Source organism: Colletotrichum fioriniae (genome assembly GCF_027942845.1).
Source record: "Colletotrichum fioriniae strain IMI 355084 chromosome Unknown scaffold_19, whole genome shotgun sequence".
Classification (NCBI taxonomy): domain Eukaryota; kingdom Fungi; phylum Ascomycota; class Sordariomycetes; order Glomerellales; family Glomerellaceae; genus Colletotrichum; species Colletotrichum fioriniae.
In genome coordinates, this window is record NW_027076855.1 from 272480 (window position 1) to 298319 (window position 25840).

The 25840-nt window shown below is 50.6% G+C and overlaps 8 protein-coding genes across 8 annotated transcripts; 4 read left to right on the forward strand and 4 right to left on the reverse strand.

The window, feature by feature from the left end:
- Nucleotides 1–643: 643 nt before the first annotated feature.
- Nucleotides 644–2359, forward strand: N0V96_011806 (uncharacterized protein; the record flags this gene model as incomplete). Its single annotated transcript, XM_065759405.1, has 4 exons — nt 644–713; nt 781–1612; nt 1666–1909; nt 1979–2359. 4 exons carry the CDS (start codon nt 644–646, stop codon nt 2357–2359), a joined length of 1527 nt encoding a protein of 508 aa, XP_065611969.1.
- Nucleotides 2360–3089: 730 nt separating this feature from the next.
- N0V96_011807 (uncharacterized protein) lies at nt 3090–5006 on the forward strand (the record flags this gene model as incomplete). Its single annotated transcript, XM_053192640.2, has 1 exon — nt 3090–5006. The coding sequence occupies one exon, from the start codon at nt 3090–3092 to the stop codon at nt 5004–5006; it is 1917 nt and encodes a 638-aa protein (XP_053049997.2).
- A 629-nt stretch (nt 5007–5635) lies between these two features.
- N0V96_011808 (uncharacterized protein) lies at nt 5636–7272 on the forward strand (the record flags this gene model as incomplete). Its single annotated transcript, XM_065759406.1, has 4 exons — nt 5636–5772; nt 5827–6415; nt 6470–6844; nt 6901–7272. The coding sequence occupies 4 exons, from the start codon at nt 5636–5638 to the stop codon at nt 7270–7272; spliced, it is 1473 nt and encodes a 490-aa protein (XP_065611970.1).
- Nucleotides 7273–10718: 3446 nt separating this feature from the next.
- On the reverse strand, nt 10719–11831 carry N0V96_011809 (uncharacterized protein; the record flags this gene model as incomplete). The annotated part of the gene is made up of 4 exons (XM_065759407.1): nt 10719–10966; nt 11033–11379; nt 11436–11662; nt 11727–11831. 4 exons carry the CDS (start codon nt 11829–11831, stop codon nt 10719–10721), a joined length of 927 nt encoding a protein of 308 aa, XP_065611971.1.
- A 2606-nt stretch (nt 11832–14437) lies between these two features.
- N0V96_011810 (uncharacterized protein) lies at nt 14438–15275 on the forward strand (the record flags this gene model as incomplete). The annotated part of the gene is made up of 2 exons (XM_065759408.1): nt 14438–15244; nt 15273–15275. 2 exons carry the CDS (start codon nt 14438–14440, stop codon nt 15273–15275), a joined length of 810 nt encoding a protein of 269 aa, XP_065611972.1.
- Nucleotides 15276–15412: 137 nt separating this feature from the next.
- N0V96_011811 (uncharacterized protein) lies at nt 15413–17144 on the reverse strand (the record flags this gene model as incomplete). The annotated part of the gene is made up of 4 exons (XM_065759409.1): nt 15413–15484; nt 15522–16535; nt 16588–16815; nt 17049–17144. The coding sequence occupies 4 exons, from the start codon at nt 17142–17144 to the stop codon at nt 15413–15415; spliced, it is 1410 nt and encodes a 469-aa protein (XP_065611973.1).
- Nucleotides 17145–19793: 2649 nt separating this feature from the next.
- N0V96_011812 (uncharacterized protein) lies at nt 19794–20247 on the reverse strand (the record flags this gene model as incomplete). The annotated part of the gene is made up of 2 exons (XM_053192635.2): nt 19794–20065; nt 20244–20247. 2 exons carry the CDS (start codon nt 20245–20247, stop codon nt 19794–19796), a joined length of 276 nt encoding a protein of 91 aa, XP_053049992.2.
- A 1157-nt stretch (nt 20248–21404) lies between these two features.
- THR1_2 (Trihydroxynaphthalene reductase) lies at nt 21405–22475 on the reverse strand (the record flags this gene model as incomplete). The annotated part of the gene is made up of 3 exons (XM_053192634.1): nt 21405–21603; nt 21663–22200; nt 22364–22475. The coding sequence occupies 3 exons, from the start codon at nt 22473–22475 to the stop codon at nt 21405–21407; spliced, it is 849 nt and encodes a 282-aa protein (XP_053049991.1).
- Nucleotides 22476–25840: the final 3365 nt, after the last annotated feature.

Genomic DNA, 25840 nt, shown 5'->3' on the forward strand with positions numbered 1-25840 from the left:
GCATCGCACTACAACACGTTGCATCTAGCTTACGTTCGCCGGCAGGTTGCAACTTGATTCTGGGTTGCCATACCTTGACCTTCCGCCGCCTACATCCATCGCAGGATCGTTTCGTCATTGTACCAAGTTGTCGGGTACAGAAATCCAAGGACTTCTCATGAGTAGTTTTTTGGTAATTCTCCGATGTACCGAGGAAAGTGTGAGGAGGGGAAGAATTGGCAAGCCAACGCGTTCCGTGGCCAGGATGTGGGCAGAGACCAACACTACATAATTCGCCGCGGTGAATTAGCTTGACCATTCACAGCCATTCCACGCAATGGAGTCTGCGGGGGTAGCATTGTGTTGTGGGGTAAGAGACTATGAGGTGGGCGTAACCCATGGGGAAACATGTGGTTTCGGTGTCAATCATCTGGGCTAAGGAGTAACCCCGGATCGGAATGATCTATATTGACTAAATACCAAAGCTATAAGTAATCGAGGCTCTTCCTGATGGCTTCAGAGTCTTTTTCGTCAATCCCAGGGCAACTCAGGGAAGGCATCGCTCATTCGCGCGGGTCTGAACACTCTTCTTGCAGCTTGGACTTTCTCTCGAGGAACTTGTTACAACATTTCGCGACTTGGAAACGAATTGAATACAAAGACAATGGCATTGGTCTCAGAGAAGCCCGCTGGCTTTGCTGAGCTGTCTAAAAACAAGAGGGTCTTGGCTTGGTGTAAGCATTGCTCACAACTGACTATCCTCGCTAGCAGAAACCGAGTCTGACCGCGTCCCATCAATAGGCCTCCTAATTTTCATTCTACCCGTCAACTTCGGGTACGAGCTCGCACTCGTTGGCAACATCCTCGCGATTCCTGCCTTCCTTGACCGCTTCGGGACGACCACGGCATCCGGTATCAAGGAGATTCCGACCCAAGACCAGCAAATCCTCAATGCCTCAACTACTGTTGGTATTGTCCTAGCAGCATATTGTACCGGATTTATCTCGGATATTATCGGGCGTCGCATGGTAGTCATATGTGGTTGTGTTCTCTGCATTGCCGGGATCATCGTACAAGGCTTTGCGAACTCAATCTTGATGCTCTTCGGCGGCAAGCTCATCAGCACCGTTGGCTATGGTCTGGGCCACGCTCTGGGACCCGTTTATGTCGCTGAGATTGCCCCAGACTCTCTACGGGGAGTATGTCTCATTCTCATCAACACGATGATCGTCATTGGACAGTGGTCTTGCGCCCTGGTCGGCTACGGCGGGTCCTTCATCAGGAGCGACTGGGGCTGGAGGTTGCCTGTGCTCGCCCAGCTGGCCCCTCCGTTCTTGATGCTGGTACTTGGAGGGATCTTACTCCCAGAATCCCCGTCGTGGCTGTTGATGAAAGGGAGACGCGAGGAAGCTGGGAAGTCACTACGCAAATTCAACGGCCCAAGACACAACGTGGAAGAGAGTTTAGCAATCATGGAAGCAACACTCGAGAAGGAAAAGGCATTGAGCCAAGGTGGTGCGTCATACTTGGACTGTTTCCGAGGTACCAACTTGCGCAGGACTACGATCGTTTGCATGGTGTATTTGACCCAGCAATTTGCTGGTGCTCAGCTGGTTGTGGGATACCTATCATAGTAAGTCTAGACCATCCGGGAATTATTCATCTACTAACATGATTACCTCATAGCTTCTTCACTATTGCTGGGGTTGGCAACCCTATCGGTATTGCCCAGGTTTGTTACAGCATCCAGCTGCTTGGCAATATTTGCTCTTGGTTTCTAGTCGAACGAGTTGGCCGCAGACCACTAATAGTCTGGGGAACTGTTGCTATGACCGCTCTTCTGCTAGTGATTGGTGGTTTGGGTGTTCCCAAGAGTAATCAAAGCGCTCTTACTGCCATGGTTGCACTCATGGCTCTTTGGGGATTCATCGTAAGTCAAGTCAAAGCGAAACCTACTCTTCGATTTATTTCTCCCTCGTCGCTGACAATCAGTGCACAGTTTCAACTTTCGATTGGTGCTGTCGGGTATGCTGTAGGTGGCGAAACTGCATCCCCTCGTCTTCGTCAAAAGACCTACTCCATCAATGTGATGAGCAACACAGCGGCCGCATGTCTTGTCACGCAGCTCATGCCGTTTTTGATCAACCCCAGCAACGCTAATCTCGGGGGCAAGGTTGCATTCGTCTTCTTTGGACCGTCGCTGCTGTGTTCTATCTATCTCTACTTCTGCTTCCCAGAGATGAAAGGCCGCAGTTACCTGGAGCTGGAAAACATGTTTCAGAAGCGATTGCCAACTCGAGAGTTCAAGAACTACCATTCTGAGATTGAGACCGTCGAGGTGGATGATGGGGAGAAGGTTGCGGTGGTCCTGAAGGATTGATGAATTGATACAAACGAGTGCCGAGGCCGTTGTTCTGCTATGCGCATGGTCTACGATAGCAACGAAGATCAAGGAGAATTAATGCATTTCTTCCCAAATCGGGAAAAGTTGACCGCACAAGACTCCCTGCAATGGACACTCTCTACGTTGTGACCATACAGTCTTTACAGATATCTCTGGTTTGATCTATTGACGAAGTGGGGCTCGATACCGTCCTCGGGGTCCGTGATACCCGGAATCCGTGACGGTCGCCAGTTCCTTAAAGAAGTCATCACCCCAGCCTTTCGCTCATATTCTCTCTCCTACCTACTTGAGGCTGAGTCCAGTCGGTGCGTTGCCGTGATAGCCGTTTCCACTTCGCAAGCCTTGGCCTCTTCCATGCCCAAACACAGAGGTTCCACAAAGCTAAAGACAGCCTTCGGCCAGGCCGACGATGCGTAAGTTCACTAATACAATAACCGTAGAGACCCTATTTCCACCTCAGCCCCGCCTGAGAAACCTCCCACCGGGAAGGAGCTCCTCTTATATATGCCATTTTGGGTAATATCTCCAGACCAATTACATAACGAGACGAAAGAGGCAGCCAGAATTAAGAAACAATGTATTCTCTCTGATGGCTAGTCCAACGCTTTAAAACAACCTCATAGTCGTTACTTCTTAATCACTAAATATTCAAGAATCAACGTTAACTTACTCCTTGTACACTTCTTCCTGCGGTTGTGACCACAAGATGTCGACCGAATTTCCACTCCAGCAACACCGGGCCGGTGGTGGCCATCCAAGCGGCGAGCGCAAAGGCATTCAAGAGAAGCTAGACGAATCTCTCTTGGGCCACATCTCTCAACTCTTCAACAAATATGCCACTGCAAACAACACATGGACACGAGACCAGATCAGCATTTTCATGCAGCACGTGCAAGCCGAGGATCCCAATGGTCTGGCGGGTTACCTCATCGACAAAGACGAGTTGGATCTCTTCGAGCTGATCAAATACATCACCTCGCCATGCGGCAACGTTCTCGAGATGGCGGCTGCTCAGGACCTGTCGTGGCCGCTGAGCAGCTACTTCATCAGCTCCAGTCACAACACTTATCTTACCGGAAACCAACTCTCAAGCGACTCCAGCGCCGACGCTTACAGGGATGTCCTCCTCCGGGGATGCCGCTGCATCGAGATTGATGTTTGGGATGGCGAAGAACGATACAAGCCCGGGTTCAACCCCGATGGAGAAGATGAGAACGGCACAAACAATGCACCGGCCAAGGTCAGTCGGAGAGACAGACTAGGCATCAAGGTCGGCCGTTGGATCATGAATAAGTTTGACCCCGTGGATCCAGAAGGCAGGACTGCCGATGACAGGCTTTCGGACATTATTGGGGCTGAGCCGCGGGTCCTTCATGGTTTCACTCTCACCAAGGAGATTCTGTTCCGCGAAGTTTGCCAAGTCGTAAAGGAATACGCCTTTGTCACGTCGGATCTGCCGCTAATTATCAGCCTGGAGGTGCACTGCACTCCACTACAGCAAGCTGCTATGGTCGACATCATGGAGGAGACTTGGGGAGAGTTCCTTCTTCCCGTGCCCGACTTGGAGCCTGCTTCTCTGGCGTCGCCTGAACAGCTACGCAGAAAGATCCTTGTCAAGGTCAAATATGTCCCGCAGGATAAAGACGGTGCCGAAAGCGTCAGTGGGGGCTTAGACGACGACAGCAGCAGCATCCTTGATGTCACGACAACAGAAGGAGGCGAGAAGAAGGCGGTAAAGGTCAAGCCACCCAAGGTCATCTCTCGCCTCAGCCGTTTGGGCATCTACACGCGCGGTATTGCCTTCAAGTCTCTTGAGCAAGCCGAGGCATCAATGCCGAATCACATCTTTTCCCTTTCAGAGAAGACAGCATTTGCTATTCAGAGGAGAATGCCAAAGGCACTGTTCTCGCACAACAGGGACTTCCTCATGAGAACCTACCCACACGGCATGCGGGTTGACTCGTCCAACTTTGATCCTGTCATCTTTTGGCGAGCGGGCGTGCAGGTCGTCGCCCTGAACTGGCAGTCCTGGGATGTGGGCATGATTCTCAACGAGGGTATGTTTGCGGGTTCGAATGGGTACGTCCTCAAGCCTAATGGGTATCGGCGCGACCCTACCGGCGAGTCAGACGACGAAGATATGGGATCCAACATCGAGAGCAAGAAATTGGATAGAGTCGCCGTTACAGTGCTGGCAGCTCAGAATCTTCCTCTGCTCAACCCACATGATGATCCCACAAAGTTCATCCCTTACATCAAAGTTGGGTTGCATACGGAACCAGATGCGCTGTCCGCCATGGTGCGTGAGGATGCCGACGGGGAGCAAGTCACACAGATTGGCTACAGTGGCCAAACGAGCAAGAGTACTGGCACTAGCCCGGATTTTGGCGGCGAGGTGATCGAGTTCCTGAACGTCGAGGGCGTTGTTCCGCAGCTGGCTTTCCTCTCATTCGTCGTCATGAATGACGTTGTCGGGCCGGATGTCATGACTGCGTGGGCATGCGTCCGATTGGATAGGTTGAGGCTTGGATATCGCTTCGTCAGGTTGCTCGACAAGGACGGTATGCCCAGCAAGGGCTTACTTCTAATCAAGACGGAGGTTGCGGAAGCCAGCACCGAGTAGCACGAGTAAAGTGATCAAGATAAATTTCCTCCTTCGTTTCTTAGCACTGAATCATTGTAGTGAGAAAATGAGATTGCATTTTACTTTGACAGATATCGTAGTGCCAACTGAGTCCATAATCGTATGAAGCCTTTGGTGATCTAATGGGTCCGTTATTCGATTGGACGATGACGATATCGATGTGAACTGGTGCTGTGTAGTCGGATAGCCGCGAAACTCTGCCGCGAACCGGAGGCTTACCGATGAAAAAGCCACATGCAATCCCGGACCTGCAGTCGGCTTCCTTCCGATACGGGCTTTCTGAAGACTGATATCGCTTCGCTCTTGGTGTGGTTAACATGCATCCTTTGACCCACATCAAGTCGGGTTGCGTGCTCGACTTCCAACAAGACGCAATGCCACCCATCCCGTGGCGCCATTGTTTAACGTGCGGAAACCTCATAAATTGGCGCCAAATCATCGGAACTCAATTGAAGAGTAGATGTGTGTAGGATGCCAATGTCTCATATGAGCCTCGGAAGCGCAAGAGTTGCCGGAAGTCGTGACTGAACAACTAATAAGCCACTCAGTACTGGCTTCATCGTTATCTCTCAGACTTTGGATTGAGCTATAGGACGAAACCAAACGACATGACGAGCAGGATTAAGAGAGTGGCCGTAATCGGTGCTGGGCCCTCAGGCGCAATTGCTACGGATGCCTTGGTCAAGGAACAAGCTTTTGACACAGTCCGAGTCTTCGATCGACGACCAATCCCAGGAGGAACCTGGTAAGCTGAACAATCATCTCTTCAACCCTACAAGACTTCTAACTCTTACCATAGGATCTACACTCCACACTTGCCTGCCAGTATTCCATCTCTCAAAACACTCTTAGATGGAAAGGCCGATGCTCCCGTTCCAATTCCATCTCAGCTTCCAGCCCAGACACCCAAGTCCGAGGCCATCAACAGTCATCAGATCCGGTTTTCGGATACCGCTCAGCATGAACACCTCCACACCAACATAACCCCAGAGATCATGAGCTTTACCACTGAACCCTTTCCGGAAACTTTGACTGAACGCATTCGAGAGAAGTATGGTGATGACGCTCCCTTCCGCGGCCGGGAACAGATCCGGGAGTGGGTTGAAAACATCTTTGTCCGTAATGGACATAAAGAACTGCTAGAACTCAGTACCACCGTGGAACTTGCAACCAAAGAGGGTGACGAATGGGTTCTTACACTGAGGAAAGAGCTCCCTGGAAAAAACCACTGGTGGCAAGAGAGATTTGATGCCCTCATTGTAGCAACTGGGCATTACAACGTACCCTGGCTTCCGAATATCGAAGGAATCACGGAATACGACGAGAGGTTTCCTGGCCGTATTGTGCACAGCAAGCACTTCAGAGATTCTGATAAGTATAAGGGAAAGGTAAGTCGATATCCCGACCACCCAGTTGAGGTCAGACGCTTATCGTACCCACAGAAAGTGATCGTTGTGGGAGGCTCAGTATCGTCGCACGAAATCTTACACGAGTTTCTGCCGGTTGCCCAACACCCGGTCTATGCTTCACTTCGCGGAGAGCCTCTTCCTCACTTTGGCTGGGCCCCTTTCACGCACCCCCATATCTCTGTCCAGAAGCAGATCATCAAGTTCGACTCAGATACTGGCGCCATCACCTTCGAGGACGGAACCGTAGTTGAAGGCGTAGACTATGTGGTCTTCGGGACTGGTTTCACTTTTAGCTTCCCCTTCTTGCCGGAGGTACAAGAACGCATACGTCAAGTTGACCGTAGGTTATCGGGAGTCTACTTCCACACTTGGGATATTGAAGATCCAACTCTTGCCTTCTTAGGAATGGTAAGTTACTGAATTCTGTTTCGTATGAGACGACGATGCTGACAGACACGGTGCAGTGTGGAGGTGGCTTCACTTTCCGCCTTTTCGAATGGCAAGCAGTCGCGGTATCTCGTCTTCTGGCAGGCAGGGGCAACCCCTTACCATCAAAGAAGGAACAGAAGGCATGGGAGAAGGACCGTGTTGCCGAGTTTAGTGGAGGTAAAGACTATTACACCATTGCGCCATTCTACAAAGAGGTGTTTGAGTACTTCAGGTCGGTGGCAGGGGATCCCGCGCCGGGAACGACAGGTCGCATCTTGCCACCTTTCGACGACAAGCTATTAGATATATGGGCGGCCATGGGATCTGCGAAAACCAACTTCTGGGAAGACTCCAGAAAGAAAGCCGAGGCTGAGCTCGATGGGAAGCCCATCAGATCGAGGTTATAGATTTCACGAGTCACGCATTGGCACCACAAGCTCTGGCGTTGCTGCATCACATTGTGACGGCGAGCGTCGATTCCTTAGTTGCTACCAAAATGATACGACAAAAGTGCTGCAGTCATCTTCTTTCGCTCTCGTCACGATCCAAACCAACGCGTCGCTGTAGAAATGTTCCACTGTGAAAACCAGCGACAAACTTAAATTTTCAGCTTCCTTCAGAGAGCCGAGCCATCCAATATCACGTCGCAACTATCAGACAATCCTTGCTTCGTCGACGGTTTGATCGCTCCAACCGTAGTAGCGAGCATCTGCCCTGTCTTCTTCCAGAACCCTTCAGGCGTTTTGTCTTCGCTTGGCGCAGGCGCGCTTTCGGCGGAAGGGGCTAGTCTACAGTCGCGACATAAGCCCGCTCCTCCAGGCAGCTTCTCATCCTCACAGGTCTCGCGATACTAGCAATCGAAACCAGATGTGACACATTTGTCGCAGCGAAGGACGGCAATGTGTCCGATACGATGGCCACAATCGAACGTGTAGTACATGTTTTGACACATTGTGGAGGGAGTCCAAAAGTAGCTGAGTAACAGAATCAACATCAAAGAACCAAGGTCTCTCTTTGCTTTGCGCTTTGCTTACTTCACTTTGAATTGGCTGTTTGCTGTGAGAATGATAGTCACTGTGGCTTGTGATGCGGAAATTGTGTGTGTTTGGAAATCGTTGCTCGTGTGTAGTGGTGTACTTTTGGTACGATTGATATTTTATTTGTGCGGGAGGAAGAGGACAAGTTGACCGGATTGCGCACAAAGTTGACTTTATAGAGTTTTCAAGAAGAAATGCAGATGAGCAAAAGTAGTAGGCAGTGTTGTCATTTTCCTTGTTTTTGTGAGGAACTTCACCTTTGCTTGCGTCTGGCCAAAACATGTTCACCTTTGTTAATCCATAGACGTACGGAGGGCTATGATCAAGTGCTTCACCTTTTATCCCAATTAGGCAAATTTGCAACTCTACGTTCCCCACCTGAGGTCTTTCTCGCTTTTATGTTTCGTTCGGGTCTCAGTAGCTTCAGAAGTGCGTTTTCAGATTTTTAGGAATACTCCAAGGGAGAAATGGAGAGAGCAAAGAGGCTCGTTGCGAGTCCTCTTGGATGTGTTATGACCTTGTCCAGCCACACTTTTCGAGACACCCCAGGTCGGCAGTGGCTGAGGCGCAAGTGCCTATTGCCTTTTAACGCTACAGCCAAGGGGTGCCAACTAATCACCCTTCTTAATTTCTCCCTTTCCCCAGAGCAACTACATCACCATCTCATAGCGAGACGTCGATTGCACGACATCTTATAGTAGTCTCGCCATGTCGTCTGACAGCAACATAGTCGCAAGAGTGGGCGACAAAAGGCGGCGCGACGATGAGCTTCCTCGCGATGATCGTCCCCACCAAGTTCGTCGACTCCATGGCTCACAACATGAGTCGGATCGCCCGCCTAGTGCCGTGGACTTTGCCGCTCTGCAAGCTCGAGTCGATGCGATTGAGAAACAATTCAGCAACCACAGGCATCTTCCCAATGAACAGGACGAAGTGCTTATGCTGACGCCATCGGATGAAATGCATATCACTGATGATCCGGATAGTAGATCTTCGCTAAGCGCCTTGCGTAGGGAGACACAGTCCCTACATGTACATATCGACAGTGCCTTTCCAGCTTCGGCTTTTCTCGACGGCGATCGATTCCATACTGAGGCCTTACTTGAAGAGCTGTACCGACCAAATTTCTCAGTACCTGAGGTAAGGCTCACAGCTTAGTTCCCACGTAGTTTAACATCTAATATCATAGACAACTGAAAGGCCATCCTATCGGTCGTCAATGAGAGCGACAACGTCAAAAACTCCTGCGACGAGTATTTCAACACCGTTCACATCTGGTTTCGGTTCCTATCCGCCAAGAAGCGATTGCAAGCTCCATTTGCTGAAAATTGTGAGCCGGACATAGTCGCGCTTGCTCTGGCAATGAGACTCATGACATCCGACCCCGACGACGACACTTGCGGCTACCTTTATAACCAGACCAAAGGCTTTTTGGACACAATCGTGGCTAGAGGAGTTGTGTCACTGCCAGTTCTTCAGGCAATGATCCTTGTTACACTTTACGAATACTGTCACGCGGTCTACCCTGCCGCATGGGTGAGCATTGGATTATGTACTCGGTACATTGAGCTTGTGGGCGTATCCTGGGCAACAAGAGAAACGGCTTTCCATGGATCAATAGACACCGTTGCGCTAAGAAAGCCTGTAAGTCTTCGGATCCTTTGACGCTCTCACAGTATTTATCCATGATGAAACTGGCATTAACTGAACAGCGACAATGGTTCGAAACGGACGAGGAAGAAAGAAGGAGATCATGGTGGGCCGTCTTTATACTTGACAGACTTATGTCTGTCGGAAGCAAGCGTCCATGTGCAATATCAAGACCTCAGGAAGACATTAAACTTCCGATGCATGACGACAAATGGGTTGGTACTTGTTAACGAGCACTTGACCTTGAAGAACAGTGCTGCATTTCGTTTGCTCATGGGCTAATTTGTAATAGGAATCTCTCGACTATGATGTCCTCGGGGACTTTGAGTACGACTGGCGGCCGGTAATATCTACAGAACACTCCGGGTTCTCACGACTCTGCGAAGCCGCCCTCTTGATTGACAGCGCACTTGTACTATCTCGCATTGAGGGCACACTCGATCAGGTTCACATTGAAGATACCGTCAGTCATTCTAAGAAAATTCTAGAATGGATTGATACCGTCGACCAGGAGTCAAAGTCTCCAAATGGCACCGACCTTGCTCTTCGACTGATCGGACCTCGCTTCGCCGCTCGCTCGGCTCTGTTCCTTTGCGTCAAAAAGCTCACCTTGCGCGCGAAGGTTACCACAGACGGCAAATATCTACTGAAGCCCCATCATGGGGACGAATCAGAGAGTCACGAAATGAAGAAGATACAGAGATGCTCAGCAAGAGTTGTATGGCAGGCGAGTCTGGACATACGAAACATTTCGAAAGCACTCTACAACCAATTATTTGATGGGAAAGATTCCATCGGAAATCTGGGTATCATATCACCGTTCATACTTGATGCCGTGTATAATGCATCATCTAACCTCTACCGACTCTCAGAAGATGGAGCTAGCAGCCAATCATACCAATCTGACGTACTGAGTTTAACGAAGTTCTTGGATGAGCTCAGTATGCGATGGAGATCTGCAAGAGAATACAGGAAGATGTGTGAGAAGCACCTTGGCAGTATGCCAGGACTAATCACGGGGAATTGATCAAGTTGACGAGTATCGAAAAGCAGATGAAAAATATACCGATTGGTTTCCCAGAGGAGAACCGCCCAAAAACTCGGCGGACATGCCTTTTCTCCTCGTCATTGACACTGAGCTTCACGACCCACTGCCCGCAACTGTCTCATTTACCTTGCCATGACTCCTCAAGGACTTGAGCAGCTGTTTTCGGAACAATGTCTGGGAACCTGGAGTTCAAAGTGTCCTCGGTAGGAACAAGAAACTTGCCGATGCCGGCGTAGTAGTGGACCTTGGCAAAAAGGGCCTCCGACTCTTCGCGGCTGAGCTCGAAATCAGGGAAATCCTCAATGAAAGAAATCTTTCCCGACTTTAGCTTCTCCAAGTCATCATAAGCGACCCTGAATGCGGGGCCTGCATGCAGTTTTCTGTCAGTACGAATCCTGGACTCACGCATGTTTCATAAAGACTTGATCTCACCTCGTGTCTTCTCCGCCAATTCGAGTATCTCAGAAATCGAGTAGTTCTGAGCCACGATGCTGCTTACTTTGGACCACTTGTCAAGACCGACCAGGCGGGCGATGTACTTTGCCATATCCTGCGTTGTGATGAAGTTGGCCCTGGCTGAGCCGTCGCCAGGAATTACAGCCCACTTCTTCTCCAAGTTGACGAAGTTGACCCATGGGTGGAGATGCGTCTTGTAGTGTGGCATGCCAAAACAATCCAAGAAGAAGCCGTTCACAACTCGAGTGTACTCGATATCTGTCTTATCGAGCTCGTCGATTGCCTCAAACGCGTATTGGGCGAGAGGATAATGCGAAATCTGGCTAGGTCATTGTTAGCATCCACCTGTCATGAAGGTTGACGGGAGGCGTAACCATACTCCCTTGTGTGCAGCATGTCATACGCACTGACGATGAAGCGGCGCGTCGAGCTGGACGTGTTCGATGCTTTGACTAGATTAATTTGAGCCTGGTTGGTCTCCGGCGTGACAACACCCATGGCGGAAATGACAGTGTCAATTTGGTTCTCTTGCAAGATCTTGCTGATTCCTTCCACGTCCTGGTAATCAACAGCGAGAAACTGTACCCCATCCCTTGGTTCTCGGCTCTGTGCAATGAAGTGTTGGTCAATACCTTGATGAGATGGACCAGGTGATCCCGTAGATACTGACCGTTCTCGAGAGAACGAAGACGCTATGGCCGCCGTGAGCAACGATGCCCTCGACGATAGTCTTGCCTACCGCCCCCGTGCCGCCTGCAATAGCAATGATAGCCATAGTAATCTAGAACTTGATGCGGTTCGTAGATGATTAAATTATTAGTTTCAAGCGGACAACTGTTGACCGAGCTGGATGTGGTGTAAAATACTTAGTAAGTTTTTCAGCTTGAGTTGGAATCGCGAGTTATATAGTGCTCTTCATGACTTGGTCGCTAGTCCTATTGTTGCTTTGAAATCCAGCCTCTTCTACAGAGTAAGTAAGCAAAAGTATGATCTCGAGCTTGACTAGCTAGCCTTAGACATCAACCGCGGAATGATAGAAAGCTGCATGATTTGCAAAAGCTGACAACGGTCTGCCCGGGATCACGGCTGGAGAAATGTTGGTGAGTGTACATCGATGGGCTCGGAAGTTGGAACATGTTCCTAATAGGGAAAAGTGCGGGGAAATACGGCGGGAGCCATGATACTTTGGTGTGGATCTCCGTGGCAGTGGGCGGGAAATAAGTTCCTTGGACCCCGACTTATTTGATCTCTTACCCGTTGATCATGTCCCTCAGTATTTTAGTCATCGCTTCTGTCACCTCCACCAAAAGCGATTGCATTCTCTCGTTGCGATCGTCACTGCAAATATCTGCATGGAGTTTTACTTCGTTGCACTAAGTAACTGGCCCGCATGGTTCTCGATTTCGTCTACGATGATCTTTCCTACAGGGCAGTACGCAACAGACTGACTAAACCCTAACCGTTGTTTCACGGAGTTTACGACAAGATCTGCTAGCTGTTGGGTATGATTGAATTATTCTCGCAGCCGCTGGACGTCACCCGCCGAACTGCGACGTCCGGCGACAACACGAATGGTAGTAATGCAGCAAGCCGTAAAGAGGCCGGTGCCAAAAGCAACACCAAACTGGCGACATTCACTGCCAACAAAGGAATCAAAATAATCGGAAAGCGGAGTTAAAGGATGGGGCGTGGTGTTTTCGGCAGTCTGCGCGATAGTTTTCATTTCTCGATCTGCTAAACACAGCCGTAGCCTTTGAGTCTTACCTCTCCAAGCAACAACTTCAAGCGTACACGCCTTCTCAGATTGACACTCGGTTTTCATTATTTACCTGGTTATTACCTACTTGGCTGGCATCTCGGTAGGACCCATGGTTGACGAACATGGGCATCGCGTTCAAGTTGCTGTTAGCAGCATCATCATGGTCGGCAGTTTTGTCGTCTTGAGTTTCTGCGACAGCGAATTACAACGTAATGCCTGTCTCAAAGAGACAAAGACACTGACGAACTGAAAACAGCCTACTATCGACTGAATCTGACCTCGCGGGCCCTGGCTGGTCATGGCGCGTCTTTGATGGATACCCCTTGCCTTTGCTTTCAATGGGCTTTGGTTCAACAACAGACGGGTTCTGGCTCCGGGAATCGTAGCAACCAGCGGCTCGATTGCGGGCATTGTTTTTCTCTTTATTTTGTGCAGAATTGCAAAAGCTCGGGGTTGCTCGAAGTACGCCCCTCTTGGCTTTAACATGCCCATCTCGTACTTGCGAAGTTGCGATCTTGACCAAGATCCTATGTCTACGAACGCGTCTGCCTTGCAGCAAAGTCTTCGCTACTAGCTGGCCAGACTCTTACTTGCTCGAGGACATGACTTCTTGTTTTAATGTGAGGGAATCTTTTCATGGAGTATGAATTGCTTACGCCCCTCGCGTCTTTTGTGTCATTTCAGCAAGTAAGGGAGAAACCGGCAACGCAGACTAGGCATTGACGACTCTCGTCAATGCCGGCAGCGTTTTCGGCCGCATCATTCGCGTTTACTTCCAGTTGAGTTCCTTCAGTGATATTAATGTGAGTCTAAGCAGTACTTTTATCGGTCAACGATACTACCGTTGGGACTATGGCCGTCACTTGCCCACGGCCATGCTCCATTCTAAGAATCGGGACATTGACAGATATTCCTCTTAAGGGGCTGCTGTTGGGAATCAATAATAGTTCCGGCTTTGGGTAGACGCCGTTCATCCTGTTCACTGGGCCCACATACATTGTACCTCTCATCTTGCATTATATTGTAGCAATAACAATGGTTCTCGGACCAAATGCTTCAAGGGTTCTTCGATACGTTTGCTCTCAAGTAATAACTATCATCAAAGCCTCGATTTCCCTATGCGGTCTTCCCTTCGGTGCTGTAGTGAAACGAAATCGCCCAGGGATTCCCTCCTGCGTGAAGACAAATCTGCAGACCGCTTTTGGGCACATTCATTACCTGTATTGCTAACAAGTAGATGAAAACCCCGCCCTTTCGTTCCTATTTCAAGACTTCAAAAGTAATCTCCCTCAAACGAATTACTTACAATGTCAAACTTATCCCCTAACTCTCTCTCAGTTCTTAGAATAGATACTCCCTGCATCTCTTTGCTTGACCCCAAGAAAAAATTCGTCCACCCGTTGGTCCTGTCATTTATTTAATTATCTCTTTCCTCGCTCTATCGTAGAGGTCTTGTAGAATTTCTCGTTTTGTTATCCGTGTTGATCATCTTCCAGGCTTCAAAACCTACCCGGCTACAAACATGTGAGTCTCCTGGAACATCAATTTACGAGACTTACTGACCAAGCTAGTTGATAATGGCTACTCCTTTTCTGCCAGATAACAGTGGGACTACTGTGGTGATGGCTTCACGACAGTCATACCTTGGATACAAGCGCGACACCAATCTGCTTCTTTCCTGGATGAGGAACAAGACCAACAACGTCATAAACTCTAGTGAAGCTTTCACTCAGGAGATTTACAAATCGACTCATATCCGAGTTAAAGACTTGTCATCGATGGCGACCCTCATTGTGGCTGGTCAGGTCGAAGTTCCCTCTAAAGTCTTCTATTGGCTTCGCTCTGTCATTCGCGCAAGAACCGCCCATTACGACTCATGGGTATCCATTGTCTCTATGAATCCCGATGCCAGGATTGAAGCAAGCAACAACAATCATCGGTACTTTATCGATACTCTCGTCAGCGTCTTTATCACCCTTGGGGGGGAGGCCTGGCTCTCTCGGCCAGGGGCTACCCCGGACAATTCGCCAGGCAAGCCAGTCAAGGGCCCGGGGGCCCAAGCCATCCAGTTCAAGAAGGTTGCAGAGGCTGTCGAGGATTTCATTTTTTACAACATTTTTAGCGCCCTGGACCTCGGCGAAGATGAGCAGACGAGTGAACCAGAATCTGAGAGTGGCAATGAGGGCCAGAGTGTCATCCAAAACAAGAAGAAAAGGTTCAACAAAGGAAAGAAGAACCAGAAGAGCAAGGCCAAAAGCAAAGGATCGAAGAAAATACACACATCAGGGTCTGACAAGGAAGCACCCCTCGACAGCTACCGCATTTTTGAAGCTGACGAGGATCTCATGGACGAATACAGCATGGCCGCCAGTGCCTTCAGGTCGGAGTGGTGTGATATGCGAACGTACCTCCAGGATATCTGGGAGGACGTCGCATATCATGACCTTAACAGCGCAGTAGCAGGGGCTGTGTCTAAGGTAGCCATTGCTAAGGTCAGAAAGACAGAACTGGCCATATTTGTCGACTTCCCTAGAAACGACTGTTATCACAACATCATCCAAGCCTTCGATCGAAGCATATCGAAGCAGATATTTGGCTCAGACACTGTCGCAGATATTCATGACAATGTTGACATGGGACACAACGGTGACATTCGAGAGCAACTGCTCCTCCATACATATCAAGATTATCCTTCAGGAATTGGACATTGTCTGCACCATATGATCCGAGAACGTCTTGTTCTGGGTTGGCATAATTCATGTATAGGAAGGTCGAGTAGCCTTCAAGGGAAGCGGAGTATGCTCTGAGTTCCTCGATGGCTCTGCCCATCATATTCTCAACAACGCCTCCATACTCTGCATCAGTGGCTGCTAGGGTACCTCTAGCCTCGAAGAGAATCGAGTCGGAGGGTAGGTTTTCGTCGAAGCCTAGTATGTTGTTACCGGGCGTGACGGCGGCAAGGTTCTTAGGGAGGGGCTGGAAGACGAAATTGACGGAAACCGGAACACTGGTGGCGTCGAATTCTTGTGTCAAAGCCACGAAGATTTCCGCAGCTTTGTTCATGATTTCCGCAGTGGCCTGAATGGACAGAGAGAAAGGGATGTAATGCGAACCACCGGTGTCAGCAATGGTCGCTGCAATCTTACTGAGAGGTTGTTTGGATCTCACGTCTCTCGTCAAGGTAATGTCATTGAAAGGAGCAAACGTTGTCGAGTTCTCGTTGCCGTCAGTGCTGACTGCCATGGCCATCACAGCCAGATTACCAGCGTCGGATCGATAGACAACAAACTCGTGGTCGGGGCTGCCGGAACCAATTGAGCTGGCATAGCTGACAAACTGGTCAACCACGACGCTCAAGTCGCTCCAGGATGCAAAGAGTAGGCCGCCATAGGCACCAGTAGGGGGTATGGTGAAGGTTCTGAGGTCGAAACGAGTGACAATGCCCAAGTTGCTTCCGCCACCCTTCAAAGCCTTGAACAGGTCTGTGTTCTCCTCTATATTAGCCTCGACTATCGATCCATCGGAGAGGACAACCTCGTAGCCGACGACATTGTCGCATGAAAAGCCATAAAGCTGCGTGTGGTGGGAAGCACCGCCAGACACTAGCAGGCCACCAACGCCGACGTGACCAGATCGTCCACCTGTTACTCCCAAATTGTATGGCTCGAGGTAGGTCATGACGTTGCCCCAACGGGCAGCAGGGCGGATCTGCGCGATGTTCTTCCCGGTATTAGCTCGTCACTCTGCAAAATCACAACAGAGGTTTACTTACCTTGGTCAGAACACTTCGGCCTATCCAATTCGCAGTACCATTGAAACAACTACTCTTTACAAGCTCAGTAGAGTTGAAGAATGTGAGATCGATAGTGACTCCTCGGTGAGCAGCGTTGTTGTCGTAGTCACTGTGGCCACCAGAACGAATAGCAACGTCCCAGTTCCCAGCACCGCTTACGCCACCCAGAGCTTTGATGGTGGAGGAAACATCTTCGGTCGAGCGCGGCTGAACGATACAGTAGGGTCGAAGTCGACGATTCTCTGACGAATAGTACGTCGAGGTACTCTCAGTGTAGGCAATGTCGGTCGGAAAGACGAGAATATCCCCAGGCCCGGCATCAAAGAGGGCATCACACTTTAAGTTCAATCAGTATCTGACGTGCAAAAGAGGAGGCAGTGGCCACGGTGCAGGTTCGTCGCAACAGAGAGCAGAGATATCCCGCCAGTGAGAGAACTTACAGCTTTGAACCCGGATGATGTGGTGTTTAACTGAGCCAAAACTTGGCTGAATAGCCCGAGTAAGGCAGCTATGCCAAGATACCCCTTCAGAACCATGGTGGATAAAGGAATGACTCGGGCGAAAAACACCAAAAGAGAATAAAGGGAGAGGGTAGTTTGGTGCTGATACTACAGCCTACTCTGTGTTGCGAACGCTGGGCCCCGAGTCTTTATTTACTTACAGCATGCTCAATGCCAGATAGAAATGCATCCGCCTTACTTCGTTACTGCTCTCTGAGTCTCTCCCTCCTTCCAGTCTGAAGTCCGCTTTGCGATCTCTAAGTGCAGGAAGATCGCAGACCATTGGCACTGAAGCCACCAGTCACACATCGGGACCAATACGCGGCACGGAGGACATCACAGAATAGGCCTTTAGACCATCATTCCGGCTAATCTCATCTCATCATCCACCAGTCCCTGGAATAGCTCGGTCTCGCATCTTCAGTTCTTTGGTCAATGGTATCTTTATTTGGGGCATACATGCGGCACAGCGTAGAAATCCTCGATTGGTTCTTTAGCGATTATGAAACGCAATGTCGCTTGTATGCAGCTGGACGACTCCAGGTCTTGACGAATTTCTGCCAAGTCGGAACGGTACCCAGGACCCTGGAGGCGGGTGAATATCGTAGTTTGTCGTTGGTCGAAGGCTCGTAGTAGACCGAGCTGCGCCGCAGCGCCGCATACAATTCCGGATACTTCCTCGGACTTTGCTTGATATGGTCATTATGCGGATTTTGCCAAGAGACACGACGAGGGTCGGCTCATACCTCCGCAATGCCCGGCCAGGACCAACTTGGAGATACGACTCGGTCTACAGAATGTGGTACCAGGAGTAGACCTTGGTAAGCAACTTAGCATGAACTTTAGAGAGCCGGTGCAGTAGCCTGCTGACTGGCATCCTGGCCTTACATAACTGCCTACCATGCCCTGGTTCAAATCTGGGTCAGATTTCCTGAGAAAGACCTCCCCTTCGGATTTCCGATGGGCTTTGGAAGAATCTCGGTGGTTTAAAGCCACCTGCTCAGATCTCCATTTGATTGTCATCGTCATGGCGTGGACCAACAGCGATCTCTTGGTGCTTGTCCATGCAACAACATGGGTGGTAAGTCAAGTTTGCGAAACTAAGGGTCCAAGGCCGCCTGATTTGAGTTGTGTACCTATTCTAACAAACTCCTCGATCTTAGATGCTCTTTCTATCAACTGTCTTCCTCGCCCTCCGAGTCTATAGCCGGCTTCGAAGCACTGAGATCGGGCTACAAGCAGACGACTGGGTGCTCGTTGCGGGATGGCTCTTCTTGCTTGTAGCATCAGCAAACGTGTCCTGGTTGATGGCTGTGTTTCTTGTTCGAGGAAACCTGCTGAAGATCACCATTGCCCGAACCCATCATAACCTTCAATCTGTCGCTCTAGGGCTAACGAAGACATCGTTTGGAATCATACTGTTGCGGTTGATGCCCGGGGGTTGGGAAGCCAAGCTCATATGGGGCGTTATCATTACGATGAACCTACAATTTGCGATACACATCATCGCAACGTGGCAGGCTATCTGCGGTGCACCAGACCAAGGACATATCGGAGGGGATAGATGCTGGCGATTAGACCAGTCGGTAGCATTCACTGTCTTCAGTGCATGTGAGTTTCAATCATGTCTGGCAGTGGTATCTAAGTCTGATTTGTCTGCTGCAGTATACTCGGCGATTTGCGACATCGTTCTTGCTCTTCTACCTTGGAAGATGATCTTCAACCTACAGATGAAACAGTCAGAGAGGATAAGTGAAGCAGTGGCTTTAAGCATGGGAATCCTAGCAGGTGTTACAGGGGTTATGAAAGCTGTCCAGGGTTACATGCTGATCAACGTGAGATCTCCTGATTGTAAGGGGTTCATTCCGTGTTGAACACTAGCATGCGCTGATGTCGATTTGTTTATCAGATTTATACAACCAAGCAATCTACTGGGTATGGTCCATGGCAGAACCAAACGTCACGATTATCTCAGCGTCCATACTAGTTCTCCGTGGTTTCGTTCGCCAGGTCCGGAAACGAACAGAGTCCTCCCCGGGAGCTGGGACATACATCAAGACGGGGGATCCCAGCGGAAGGTTTTACAATCAGAGTACTGTGACGGCGACAAGAGCAGAGCCAAGGGATCAGGATGCTTCTAGTGACAGCAGCATACTGGTTTCGGGGCAGCATGGAAGCAATGCTGGTGGAAGAGGCGGTATCACATGGACTACCGAGGTGAGCGTTGAATACGCACCTCGACCTCAGACCGGACATTACAAATGATCAATCGAGACGGACATGTCAAAGAGTGTGGGTGAGTTCGAGATGGAGCCTATAGATCGCCGGAAAGGCAGCATATGATAGTTCTTTTTTTCTTATCTTTCGATGTCCGTGTCAAAAGTTGCCGCATAAAACCAGGATACTACCTCTTGTGTGCTGCAGCTGACAAAACTAAGTACCCAGGCCTTTTCGGAAGGGTTGAAGCTTCGAACCATTTCTGAAAAAGTCCACAAGCAAGACGAATCACTGAATCACTCGTGCGGGTCCAATGTGCTTTCAACTTGTATTATGCATTATCTAGGCGCTTCCCTAAACCTTGACTTCGTAGATGCCCAGATTTTCCCAGTTGCTGACGGTAGTGAAATTCGTTTGCGGTGAACCGGTATCATATCAATGGGTATCCGTTGTTCTAGATCGAATGATCTAAGGAGGGCAGGGGACGACAATGGTGTGCCAGGCCGGGATAGAGTCGGGGTTCGGGATGCCGTTCATGGCGGCGATGATGTTGGCGGTGGAACCGAAGTCGGCAGCGATCTCGTTGAGGGTATCGCCCTCGACGATCCAGTACCAACCGCGGCCGGGGTGGGATCTGTCGCGTCTGCAGTCGCGCTTGGGCTTGTCGGCAGCCATGGCGACGGCCGAGAGGGCGACAACGAGGATAGAGGCGGCGTGCATTTTGGAGTTGGGTTTACAGGCTGGTAAGGACTGACTGGTTGTTGTAAAGAGCGTATAGGTTGAGTGTAGTAGTTTGGTGACTTCAAAATCAAGCTGTCTTTGGTTGTATTTAAAGACTGGGAGAGTCGGGTTTCAAACCGAATGGTTTCCCCATTTCATGACTATCGGTAATATCCTCCTCGCTCTCGCCTCGTAGACGCATGACTTGTGCAGCGCCTCAGTTTCCCAAGGACAGGCTGTTTTTGCCCTGTACGAGTCAAGCTCACGACGATCGCATTCTTCTTAGACCACCACATGAATCATTGTATCAAAATCTATCGGTGAACTGTTGGTCAGACTGCCGGCAACACGGACATTTTTTGCCGGCTTCAAGGTTACGGCTAGCAGTTTTCATTTAGGTTATAGTACCCTGAGACTCACAAATCACGGAATGGAGACAGTAGAACCACAACCACGGAACTCTAAGTAAGCAGTCAACTGTACGGGCTTGTCGATCATTCACCGCAACTGCTGATTCTCCCGAGGTAGCCATAGGGTTTCGGGTATTGCCTAAACGCCTCACCTCTTTTTCAACCACGCAAACTCAACACGGGGACTTTAGGCATAAAGGAACTGCGAAAGTTGATCGACTCTCACCTAGTGAAAATCCTACTTAGTACCTACTCTACTTCGAGATTTAATGTATAGCGGTCGGTCTGGAGACCATAACTTACCGTCAAAGAACAAGTTCTCGATTTTCTGAGACCTAAAACTGGAGAACGAGATAACGGAGTAGTTCGTCTTGGTTTCGGCAACGCAAACCCGGGCTCTAGCAAGCAGCGACAGTTCGAACATGTCACGAGAAGTAAGCTTTCGTACAAAGCTTGCCCATTGTCATTTTCAAATAGAAATACGAGCATAGAGAATGGGAAAATCTTTGTACGAATCACAGAAGGTTCAGAACAATATAGGGCGCGGAAATTTGCAATTTGCGGTCACAGTGGGGGTATTGCGAGAGTTGTACTTGCGCCATCGACAGCGGCCGCCGCAATGAAGACTTCGGGTTTGAAATTCGTGCCAACCCAAGTTTTCTATGGACAACGAATAAAGAGCATATTGAATCTCACGGAAGAAGCAAATGTCAAAACTCACATGCGTCAATGGCCAACCAGAACAACAAGTCTTTACTACCTTAGCCAAAGGAAGCCAAAAAATCGTGCACATGAGAGAAGGTCACGAAACGGGGTCTGTTTGTAATGGGGCATATGTCTTTATTCATTATATCCCATGTCATAAATCTAAAATGTACAGTGATCCAATCTAGTATCCCCGTCCGATGCCCATTACTCCGATTACTACATTAGGTATGGTATAGGTAGTTTACATGCAGGCGGCACCGTCGATGCCGAGGACCTTTCCGTTGATCCACTCGCCGTCCTGGGAAGCCAGGAAGCAGACGACACGGGCGATATCGATCGGGAGGCCGACGCGGTGCATGGGGGACCAGCCAGCGGCGTACTCATCGACACCTTCGTCATCGAGCTCAGTGCCACCGGGGATGTACTCGCGGCAGACATCACTAAATGGCATGTTAGCTTCTTGGTCTGTGAGGCAACTAAGTTGGACGTGTGCACTTACCGGTACATATCGGTCTTGATGCCACCGGGGGCAACAGCGTTGACGGTGATCTTCTTGTCACCGAAGTCGATAGCCATGCAGCGGACAAAGGTCTCAATGGTTCCCTTGGAGCCAGAGTAGACGGCGTGCTTGGGGACACCCTTGGCCTGGCCAGTGATGGATCCCATGAGGATGACACGGCCGCCGACCTCGAGGTTCTTGTAGGCCTCGCGGGCAACGAAGAACTGACCACGGGTGTTGATGGAGAAGACGCGGTCGAACTCCTCGGGGGTGACATCCTTGACGTGGCCGAAGGAGACGACACCAGAGTTGGAGCAGACAATGTGGAGCTTGCCGAAGATCTTCTTGGCCTCGGCGAACATGGAGACAATCTGGTCAACGTCGGAGACGTTGGCCTTGATGGAAGCGGCGTCGGAGCCGGACTTCTTGATGGCCTGGACGACCTCCTCGGCGGTCTCGGCGCTGTTGGCGTAGTTGACGATGACCTTGGCACCACGACGTCCGAGCTCAAGGGCCATCTCACGACCAATACCACGGCCTAGATGGTGTTTGTGTTAGTTGAGTTTTGAGATCAGACGAACAGACCACCCTAATGATGCACCCCAGGAAGCTTGCTGATTATCGGTTGCAGCTCTCCCGACGAAGGAAGCTGCCTAGGAAGAGGCAAAGAGGGAAGGAAAGGAGCATTGAGTGGCACATACCGGCACCGGTCACGAGAGCAACCTTGCCCTCGAGGGAAGCAGAGGCCAAACCCAGGGGGCCGGGAATGGCATCGTACTTGGAACCGGTAGACTGAGAAGTAACGCCAGGCATTTTGAATGTTGTTAATGTGGTGTTGACTGGAGGGTGGTGGTGATGGTGTGCTGGTCAAGAGGGTTGGATCGTCGAGATACCGAGGAGTTGATCGATTGGTTAAGTGAGTGATTGAGTTCTGCTGAATTGTTTCGGAAAGTAGATGTATCGAGGCTGGCATTCCAGGTTCTTAAATATGACATTTCAATCTCAACAAACCTCTCCTTTACAACTCCGTTGTTTCTATTTACTCGCTTTCCCCTCCTAGACAACCGGCTCACCTGAGGCGGTTCGTCGCGCGCCCGGACGCCCGTGGAGAGACCGCCGGACATGGACGTGCGCCTCCGGACGTCCGTGAAACGAGACGGTTCATAGGTCTTGGGAGTGCGGGTGCTGCTGCTAGTTAGTTTCCCAACGCTGCACATCGCTTCCCGCACCAAGAAGCGAGAGCCGAACAGAGTTAACGTAACGCCACAAGGAAGCAGAATGTGTCCATCCCTATTCTTTTTTTGGGCTGATCTTTGCCCTTCATTGTGCGTCCCTGAACTAGCGCTTGGTTGACCGGTCCCTTGGCGCGCCTGGGTTTAACCACACCACGGTTCAACCCACACGACCGAAGCGCTATCACGGCCGTTTCTTTCCCCCTTATTGCTACCTCAGTTCTAGTTGCCCAGGAACATTAGAAAGAACATTGAAGTCTTTGAGACCGCCCGGACCGAGCCACGGCCGCGAGCCAAGGCGGCATGTCCCACCGCCACGGATCCCTTTGCTCGCACACATGTACGCATGGGTACATACCCGCAGACGCATCATTGGTTTCCCTAGGAGCCTGGTCAAAGTCGCTGGCCCTCGCCATTGTCTTCGGCGCGAATTCCTCTGGTGGCCCGTGGCTGGCTGGCCGTGAGGATCATCCTACAGGCCTTGCCCGCTACTTACGTGTACTCGCTCTTTTCTCGCTATTCGGACGACATCCAGCTCGCCGATGCGCACTGATTTCCATGTGCCCCGCAGGGCTTTCGGATGCGATGATGTTCGAGACAATAGGATTTCGGGTTCTTCCCCCGGGCATGGGGGGCCGCCCTCTCCACATCCCGGCCACGGATCACCACGGTCGTCACCAGAAGAAAATACTGCCACCTTAATTGAGAGAGTTGCCGATCAACCATAGGATGAGGCGCCGCCACGAGTCTCGAAGACCGTCCGAGAGGATCAATGCTACGCCTCCGTACTTGGGATCGCCTACGTTGACGGTGTGTTGCGACAATTTTTGAAGTCTTTCTTGAGCCGGGCTCTTGTGCAAATCCGCTCGCCGCCGTATCACGATTGACGGCGATACTGGCTCGGCGTTTTCACGATTTTGCAGAATTCACGAGGTTCCATTCCTTACCATCTTGTACATGTCATGATGTTGCCATCGTCTGATGTTAAGCCTCTTCAAAATAGAACCTCTCACTTGGCGAACCCGAGGATTACGTTCGCGGGTGTAAAGGTTCCAGAGAGCTGGTACCCACAAGCTCGGGGGCCTCATCACTCGAGACGCGGCAATCGGTACCGGTTCTCACCACGGTGACGGTTCCAATGGGTGGGCTTGACTGAGTCGGCAACCGCCGTGACTGTGAGACAATCTGCGAGAGTCACGGCTGGAAGGGCTCTACCGGCTCAAATTGCTCAGGCCCGGATCCGGAGCAGGGCCCTCCCCAGCCACGCCAGATTCGGGCCTCGGAGTCGGTCAAGTGTCTGGTGTTGCGGTCTCGGATGCCCGACGAACTTAAGCCACCCAGGGTCAGCAAGTGAACTCTATGGTACAATGTGACTGTGAAGGCGTAAGGCCCCCTTCCTCAATCATGGCCCGGCCCGGAAGTCTCGAACTAATGGTTGCGTTGCCTCCGCGCTGGGTCTTCGAGAATACGGCACCCGCCGGGAGATCCTCGCCAGGCCGCCCTCCCTTCCCCTCATCCGAGAAATTGCCTTTTCTAGTAATTTTATCGGACGTGGCCCCCGGTGCTTTTCGCATGGCTCCTAATATCTCTACGGTCTTCGGGCTGATTACAAAGTAACGGCAACAGTTTCCGTGTTGTGTTCGGTAATATCGTTTCGCGGGGCTGATTACCACTCCACACTAATCCTGGGTGATTCCGGTCTTCTGGGCGGTCATGGGCCAACCAGGGCTATTCCTAATACACTGTTGGCAAGCGAATCATCTGTTTTACAGTACGATGGATATCGATGGGTTACGGAAAGATTGAAAAGCATCCGTTATCCGCCCCTCTACAAATAACGTTCTGCGATCATCTTCCCCATCGAAGTATAACCTGTGGCAAAAGCCAACTCGAAAAGCGAGAAAGTTTTGGGAATCTGACTCCGTTCGGCGCCGGCAGCCTCGAAGACACCGCCTAGCGAGCCGTGCAGTCACGATCACGTTCATGGTGTAGCCAGCACAGCCAGCACAGCACCGAGGCTCCGGATCGGGGCGGTCAGCAAGACTCCTTCTACGTCCATCCTCCATCCTGCTTCCTCCCCGACCCTCCTTCTTTTCGGATATCGCCATCTCACTGATGGGGAAGTACAGCCTTCCCAATGGTGAGAAATTAGACTCTACGGAGAAGCGCGAACACGAGTTGGTGACGGGCTAGTCGGACAAAGTATGTGTTTTACGTGTCCGCACCCATCTCATTATCGACCCGGACGGCTGGGTTGCGATGCGACTTTGCCCCAAAACCCCGGTGCTGGAATAGTTACGGGTTCGTCTCGTTTCTTGACTCTAACTCTCGCTTCTTTACCTCATAACGTCAGTCGCATCACCTCGGTTCAAACTTTTCGATGGGGCTTCTTCATCTATTGCAGGCTGTCAACGGTGAGCCGATGCAGTACTACAGACAGTTGTGAATCCGAATCCGCATCCTCGGGACTTGGGGTTTTGGTGGAATCCTGTCATCCTGTCAGCAATAGCCCACCCGATCGGGGTTGCCACCATGACAAACCTCCATCTCTCACTTTCGTATTTTTAGCTTTGGGGAATTACTAAGGGAAGTCGACATGGGCTTATCTCATTCTCATTCTCAGCTGAGCGACCAAGAACTCCGCTGGTGATCCTTCAGGAAATAGTGCAAAGCCTCAGCCTCCCAACCACCACCACCAACGCCAACACTACCAAGTTCCAACAAGACATGCACCAACCAACGCGGCATCTAATTCACAACCAACAGGACTACCTCGCCGCATATGCACTCATCAAGAGTTTCATGTTGCCACCATGGCACCAACGGTCTCTCCGTTTGATCATTGTTTGCACAAGTGCTCTCTTGTGCTTCCCTAACCTGTCTCATAAGATCATGCGGCGCAGAAGTGGCATGCATGCTCCAACAAAGGTTATCGTGGCCCCCGAG